The sequence below is a fragment of the Simochromis diagramma genome, unplaced genomic scaffold, assembly GCF_900408965.1.
Source record: "Simochromis diagramma unplaced genomic scaffold, fSimDia1.1 OVJJ01000481.1, whole genome shotgun sequence".
NCBI lineage: Eukaryota > Metazoa > Chordata > Actinopteri > Cichliformes > Cichlidae > Simochromis > Simochromis diagramma.
Window position 1 is genome coordinate 1,160,074 of NW_024386898.1, and position 8,490 is coordinate 1,168,563.

General features: G+C 42.2%; 1 protein-coding gene across 1 annotated transcript in view; it reads left to right on the forward strand.

The window, feature by feature from the left end:
* Positions 1-3,251, forward strand: part of LOC120735184 (interferon-induced, double-stranded RNA-activated protein kinase-like) — a 109,570-nt gene extending 106,319 nt beyond the window's left edge. The window contains exons 22-24 of the mRNA XM_040034370.1: positions 185-286; positions 387-449; positions 920-3,251. Of these exons, the coding sequence (XP_039890304.1) occupies positions 185-286; positions 387-449; positions 920-1,057 (303 nt within the window). The 3' untranslated portion in view covers positions 1,058-3,251. The remainder of the gene's footprint in view (positions 1-184; positions 287-386; positions 450-919) is intronic.
* The last annotated feature ends 5,239 nt before the right edge of the window (positions 3,252-8,490 follow it).

Below are 8,490 nucleotides of genomic sequence, written 5' to 3' on the forward strand. Positions count from 1 at the left end.
ATGCCCAATTATTTACAAATCAGTACCGATTAATACTTATTAACCATGCTTACAGAATTTCTATATGCAAAATACAGTACTATTCCCTTAAATGTAAACACTGACCAGAGAGTGAGCTGCCTTGGTGGAGGTTTGTGCGCTCAGTGCTTCTTGTTATTAATGCTGTTTAACTGCTTTAACACAGAAGAGCGAGACGAACTACAGCAGAAAGGTTGACATATTTGCTTTGGGGCTGATCTACTTTGAGCTTCTTTGGAAAATCTCCAGTTGTTATGAAAAGTCCAAGGTAGGTTGCTGTGCATGGTAGCTCATAATCTGTAGGAGGTCAAATGTTTTGTCTTTAACTATTCATTAGAAATTTCCTGAACTATATTTCTGAATTTCAGACATGGGAAGACATCAGAAAACAGGAGCTTCCCCAAGAATTTGCATCCACTTTTATCTCGGAGGTACATCAACGTTTTCTCAGTGTATTAGCAAATTTCAGTATAAATTTCTCACGACATGTGCTGGCAGAGGAAAGGCTGTGATCCAAAACCTCTCAATTTTTTAGGGTCACTTAGAAATGTATGTGTTTGATTTTAGATGGATTATTTATATCAGGTAACAGAAGACAATTTCCAGCAAACACCTCTCCAGTATTCCAGTGTCTGAAAGGCTAATTAATCATTAGAAAAGGCCTTTTTGTTTTTAGTTGTCACAGAAGCAAGGAAAGTCTGTGGAGCATCAGGACATTCAGGTTCAAACATCTGATGGTGATGAGAACAAAATCAGAAAGGGATGATCATCATATTTAGGGAAATAAGACTCTGGATTTAAAAGATATACACTTAGTGGAAAATGTTGTTGAAGTTGAGCGCTAGAAATGGTGCAAATGAAAGATTGTTTCTAATATTTTATTACTCTTTTTATGCTACAGTACATCACCATCAGATCAATGCTGAGTATGAATCCCGAAGACCGACCTGAAGCGTCTAAGGTCATAACAGACCTGGAAGAGTGCGCTAAACAGATAAACGCTGAAGAAATAGCGCGTCGTGGAAGGGCCACTGTCTAAATAGTGGGAATACAACAGAAGAATTTCATCTGCACATGTGGGGGGGGGAAAAGATCCATTGGTGCTCTTGAATGACTTTCAGAATGATGTCAAATATTTACATGCAACTTACAAATCATAAATGATCGTTTTTAGAACGTACCATCAAACATTGAAGCTACAGAAACCTGTAGTTTTCATTTTAAAATTTAAATGACCAGTTCTGCTCATCCTTCCAGGAAGTGTGCAAACCATGCCATTTGACACATGACTAGATATTTTATTGATCACATATTGAATTTACAGTTGCAGGATAAAGAATAAGCATAATATAATATTTTATATTACCACCGGTCCATACTGACTTTTCTTAAAAGTAATGTAGTACGTTACTTAATTACTTGCCAGAGAAAGTAATTTGCTGCACTGCTAGTTGCATTACTTTCGCATTACACCATAAACACACCAACACAAATTTGTGCCCTAATGAGGACACATGTACAGCCTCATAGTTTTTAGGTATGAACAAAAAGCCGACAACACAAAGCAAAAACACTCAAACATTTCTACTGTAAAATCATGAACAGGTAGAAACAGAACGTCATGATGATTCGTGGTTTGATGAGACTAACTGCTCATCAATGTCTGTTACCTGTTGAAGTTCAGGCTCTGACCTCTGAGTGGGGGTCGGTAAACTCCTCCATTGCAGTCTGAGGTGCACTGGGATGTGAAGCTTGGAGGAAAAATCCTCAGTTTTTCTGACAATCCTTTCTTTTTTCTGTCTTTCTTCTGTCTTAATTTATGTCATTTGCATTTTTTAAAAAATCTTTTTGTCTTTTGTATACTTTCTATATGCATTTATGTCTGTGCATCACCTGGTGATTGCACAGTTTCCTCTTTTGAGTAACGTTTTCTAAGTCAAATAAAAAGAATTTTTGTTGTTGTTGTTGTCTTTCGTTCTTTGGCCTGTAGGGGGAGCTGTGGCACTGCATAGGTCGGGCAGTTGAAATTGCAGCTGCAGGCTCCAGGCCTTGTCTGCCTGTGGGTAAGAGGTTTATTCACAGTGAGAGGGCCAAAGCTGAGGGCGCTGCGTGACATTTAATCATGCCTCTGGCGCATGCTGGATGATTAACATCTCAGTGGAAAACCGCAGTAACAAGTGCCAAACGCAGGATCCCACACAATCACCTGGACCCGGTGCCCACAGTCACATGGGCCCGCTAATCAGCACAAATCAGCTCCTGCAGCTCAGTATGTTACCTCAACAATCTCCACAGTGCAAAGAGCCTTAAAATTTGCTTGCCGCCTGTGGAGAGGCCATAGGTGAAGGACTGATTTCTGTCTTATCAGCTACAGCACTACCTCATTGTGACAGCAGCAGTAAAAGGGGGGAAAGCTCCTGAAAGAAACCACGCAGATCCAGATCCTTATCCTCTCAGCAGTGAACATGGGATATTTTAAACCTCCCTCACTGATCTTTCCCCTTAGACCTTGGGAAGACTCTTGTAGCCTGCATGAATGACTTACAGTAACTTGCAGCTGTTGGGGTTTGCTGAGAAGTGTTAGTAATGCTACTTAAAAGATTTTTAACCACACAAAACGGACACGAGTAATATTACAGTTCCTTTTTTCACGATGTGATAACTTCAGCAGGATCTAGAGGCACGTTTGTCTCAGCCCAATAAAGCCCAATATGTTGCATCTCCTGTGAAATATTTGGCTCTTTATTTATAGACACATGTTCACAGCTGACCTGACTACAAGGACTAAACAGGTGCTGTATGGAAGCAAAAAAAGGCCGTAAGTGAACGTGAGAAAAACATTTTGTTGGAATCCATTCAAATGCATAAAAGCATCGCGATCTGTGATATGTAACTCAACCACACTTAGTGAGCAAATGGAAAAAGATTTGCACAAATAGCAGTATGCAGTATTGCAGGTTCATTGATAAAATCAGTACACGCAAAACGTGTACGTGTGTCCATCCAAAAGTTAAAAAACAAAAACATCACTTCACTATCAGATCACAGAGCTGAGGTTGGGCCACCTTCACAGTGTGTGGCTGCAATCAGGCTTCATCTTTGTAGTGAACAGTGTGAATTCACAAACCCAAACAACCATCTTATGTAGTCTGCATTTTACAAATGACTCTTATCATCAATAAAATCATTACTTCTTTACTGTGGATTTTAGCACGTAGACACAATTAGAATTTTGTTGCTATTTTCTATTCATTGCCTTTAAATTCTTATTTTTTCAATTACAATCCAAAATTATTCAAGCCAGTCGACTTTTCTTTTTTACTCTGCAGATGTCATTTAGATAGCGACTGCATGAGAAAACTTTGAGCTGTTCTTCCTGTGACATTTACACCACCAAAACAATGTACTTTCTCATTTTAGCAGCATCTAAGATAAGAAACCTGGTGTGTCTCCAATCTTCTGCAGCTGTCGCGCTCCTGCGAGCAGGCTTATTGGATGTATTGAGGTCACTTCCTCTGAGAGCACTGTGGGCATTGAAGCAGTGCTTCTAGTCAGTGGCCTGAACCATGTTGCTGGGGGTAAAATGGACTCACAAGTCAGAGTGTCTCCCCACAGTCCCCGGGGGTCGGGCCAAACGATTACTCTGTGCGTAGCCTCATTTCAGAAGCAGCAACCGGAGTTTGCTTTGCTCTGTGCGCTTTAAAAATCAGCTCTGCTGCAAAGACAACGCTGTTGCCCACCTGCAGACCTCAAAATGAAACGTGACAGTTCAGAATACATGTGACCGGTGAGATATGGATTTGTCATCTCCCCCTGCCTATGCATATATTTCAGAAGTTCCTGTTAAATTATAGCTCACTTAACCTTTGGTGCACTCAGGTTAACTGGAGCATGAGCGCATGCTGTGTCTTGCCCGAGGCTCCACTTGGCTTTTACGCTGTGCTTTCCACCTCTCCAGAACCACATCCAGCCACCGTCCACTCCACTCAAGGAACACTGTAGGGTTTAAAGGGCCATACCCGTGATTTTTCAGCATGCTGTCACGTTACATGCTGGCAAAAGATTTAAATGACTATACAACTTGCAAGAACTTTGCTGCTCTGAATTCTGTACTATGTATACATACACGTACATCCTGGCAACACTTTTCCAGTCTTCTGTTTCCCAGTTTTGGTGAGGCTGTGTGAACTGTAGCCTCTATTTGTGTTGTGCATTGACAGATGCTCTTGTGCCTTCCTATCAGCTCAAAGCAGTGTGGCCATTCTCCTCTAACCTCTGGCATCAACAAAGCGTTTTCATCCACAGATTTTCTCTTTTTTGGACCATTATCTGTAAACCTCAGAGACGCTTATGTGGGAAAACCCTTTATTTTCCATTCTGATGCTCACATTCGGATTTTCTGTTGCTGTCTCAAACGTGTCTGCCTTTTTGCAGTCGGCTGATTTGATATTATCAGTAACAAGCAGCTGAGAAAGTCTATTTAGTGAAGTGGCTGGTGAGCAGGGGGAAATTATAATGCAATATAAGAGCAAATTATTAGCACTCAGCACTTTTTCTTAACATGTACATTATTTTCTGGCTCTTCTGGTTTTAATGGACCGTTTCAGTTCATGTTTATTAGCTCTCCTAGCAGGTCACAACAGGCAGCTGCTTCACACCCTGAATCCTTAGATAACCACATTTAAAGTCCCAGGTAATAAATTCACAAGTTGAAGTAAATGAGTTTAAACATGGAGTCTCTCTGGGAGTCATTTTAAGTTATAGTGTAACCCTTTAACTGGGTGTCAAACAGGGACAGGGCTACAGCTGGGAACATCAGTGTTTTGTCTCCTGCACATGTTCTAATTTAACGATTTCATTCGGTTACTTTATAAAAAATACTACACATGGTGAGCACCTCCTGTGGTACTTTCCAGGGGCTTTCCAGGCAAATCTGAATCCTAGAAAGTGTTCCATCTTCACCATAAGTAAAGTCATATATAAAAATATGTAGTTCTGTATCTAGATGTGTTGTGTTATTCAGTATCATGGTCTCGGTATGAAATGTCTTTCCAAACCCCGGCTGTTGTCAGATTTACCCTAGGTGTCATCAGCTCAAAGGTCGCCCTAATTAGAAGTTGTGAAGGGACCTGTTTGCGTCATCATTGCACAAAGTCAAGGCTTTTGTTGTTTCCTTGCAAAAGTTGAACTACTACATGAATGAGTACGGTGACCTCGAGAAGTCAAACGGACTGCACCTTAAGAAAACACCAGCAAATAGAAAAATACTGTAAAAGGACACAAGACTCAACAGAAGTTTAAAAAAAAAAAAAAAAACCCCACAAATAAATGAGAACAAAATTGAACAAAATCTCACAAAACACAACAGAAGTGTTTTTGGGGACGCAACAGAAGGACGGAGCGGCTGCGGAGGTGACAGAAACCAAAACGTGAAGGATCGCATTGAGGTACGCTTAAAAGAAGGGAGGGTCTCATTGGCGTCGTAAGGGAGGAAAAGATGGAGGTAATGCGTGTTTTAATTACATGATTCATATCATACTGTTAGCTTGTAAATTCCACCGCTGTTCCCTCACGTTATTGTCGCTTCCGTTTAGTTTCGGGTTGTTTTCTTTCTGTTTCCGTTGTGTTTTGTTTGCTTTTGCAGCGTTTTTTCCATTTGCTGGTGTTTTCTTAATTTCCCACCATAAATGAGCGGTTATACTGAACACAGGACAAAAGTTCTGCCATTCTTTTATGTTCAAGCCGTTACATCTGAGCTGCGATTTGAAAGGAAAACACCTCATTCACTCAGACCCACCTGATTCAGCTCTAACTGGCAGGTCCGCGCATTACATCCTCTTCCCAACGCCTACAGTGAATCCTCCCCCGAGTTCTTGTACTCTGGTTACATAAAACCTATTCACAGGAGAACTCCCAGACGGCCTGTGGCGGGTCCATAACTGCGCTGACAAATCAAAGACAACTGACTTTTCAGATCTGGCTCCACGTCAGCCAAATATTCAGTGGAGATTTTCCATCCATTCTCACTTGTTATATTTATCCCTCCAAAATACCAGCCCGCTGTCTCCTGAGAGCAGGCCTGTCAGAGGTAATAATGCACATCACATGATTTTAGCTGCTGCTATTTATCACTGCTACAGAGACTTCTCTTTTACCTCTTGACTTGGTTTGAAATTTTGAAAAGTCCCTAAACTCTAAGGTATGTTCACTGTAAAGAGTTGTGATTTCTTTTTTACAATGATTTTCTAAAGATGGTCCCGTTGTTGCAAAAAATGAATACCCTGTTTGCGTAAATTTGGTGAAATTGGTCTAACGGTGTGTTTTGTTGCTTTTATGGGCACGTGGATACAAGTGAGATGCATGTGTGGGCATGCGTCCTCTTTTCTTGGCAGGTGTGCGTTTGTGCTTCAGCTGAAGGGGCTGTCACACCAACTAGATTTAGGCTGCCTTGTGTAACTCTGCGTGGGTTTGTAATTTACTACAAATGATAGTGCTTTCTCTCTGTTGACAGCCACCCCACACAGTCCATCCAACAAAGTCGTTTGGTGGCTTCCTGTCCTCAAATGCTTGGCATCTTGGTGCAGCGTCCCCCTCATCTTGCAGCTTTGAAGGTCAAGAGAATGATGCCAAACTCACCTGGTAAATCTTTAATAAGTCAAAGAGTCAGCCCCATCTGGAGTTCAGCAGTTCATTGTAGAGCAGCAGGAGGGGGGGTAGGCGGCAGCGTGTCTGGAGGATCCTCTGAAAGCCTGCGCAGCCAGTTATTCCCCTGTTTCCTTTTTGCAAAAACGACACCTTCTGACAGCCCAGCTGTTGTGCCGATTTCATGCCCACAGGAAAGACGTGTGTGAGGTGATGCAATCATGATGTTAGAGTGGATTTCTCATGCAAGCACAAAGAAAGAGAAGGCAAAACCAGAGAACAAGAAGAAAATGAAGGTTTCTTAAACCACAACCAACGTGCTCTGCGGAGAAAAAGGCTTTATCAAACAAGGTTCGAGCTGAAGATTACAACACTGCATCCACTGCAACCGCCAACGCTAATGTTGTTTACGGCTAGACGGATTCTTCCAAATCGAGGACAGAGACATCCTCCTCGTTGCTGTCATAAATATATCACAGCCGTGGCGAAAACCAGACAGCCTGCACTTCTTCAAAGACTGTGAAGTTACAGTTTTATTTGCCATTAAATGATTCACAGGGAAGTATCTGCTTCTGCTCCACGCACCTGCAGACTGAAGCCGTGAGATAGGATTCAAGCTTTTCCTCTCCGTGCTATTAAAGGCTGTGTGGTGAAGTGTTTATAGTTGACAAATTAGAATATTCAGAGCTGAAAGGATCAAGCAAGGTGACTTTGTTGCGTAATTTGAATGATAAGTGACAATAAATCTGGGTTTTCTCTGTTCTTTTATCAGGTTTTGCAGGGGAAATAAGACGGGGAGGTGGGGGGGAGCAGGCATGCTCATCAAACCGGCAGATGAATCGAAAGATAGAGTGAATCGACGGGAATTAATTACTTTAGTAATGTTTGCGGATTCATGTTTGCTTCCTTCTCTTTGTGTCAGTAGTAATTACGCAGGCACCTATGGGAGAGGCAGGGAAGGGAGATGAAAGGCGCCGTGAAACCAGGACACGAACAAAGCCAGAAACAGAAAGAGGGGGCCAACGCTTGAACACCATGCCATGACAGACAGCCTTTGGGGCTGTTTTATTCAGCTGCCAGGAGCTTTTTAGGATTCGTTTTATCTGCTCTGCCTTCCCACCCACCCACACGCCCACCCCTCTGGATGGTGCTCCAGATGATTTGTGTCCAGTTTGGCTTCACTCGAGCCAACACAGCCTCTAAAAGCAGACACACTCTGCCTCCTTCCCTGCAATCAGCCCTGCCTGTCTTGCGTTTGAGAGCTGTTAAACCTCTTTTCTGCGTGAGTGGGTTAGCTCGTGTTTAAGTGAAAAGGTCCCCTTAGGTTGTACGTTTTTAAAGATGAATTTAAAATCGACTCCATTTTTTCCCCTTTCCTTTGAAGGGTGTCTCACACGGAAAATATTCAGCAGTGCACATCACGACTTACTTTCAGATGCAATGCATGTTATGATTAAAGGGCTAACCACAATAGCGGAGGTTTTTGATGGAGGAGGTAATACCACCAGCAATTTTCATCACACGGTCACGTATTTACACAGCGTTGCCTGTTTCCTTGTTTTCCCTCCTTTAAAAAGTGATTTCTCTTCAATCGGCCCTAACTGGTTGGTGTAATTTGATAGTTGAGATGCTTCAGAAGCCGTGGACCGAAGGACAAAGCCAGACTCAAGATTTCAAACGCTGCAAGTAATTCACAGCGAGGGTCGGGGAATGAGGCTGATCACATATCCATTCAGAGACAATGCTGCCCTAGACATCTGTATTGATCTTTATTGGAAAAGAAGCCTTTTCTGTCTGGTACCTCCAAAAACAACAAATCAATTGTTGTGT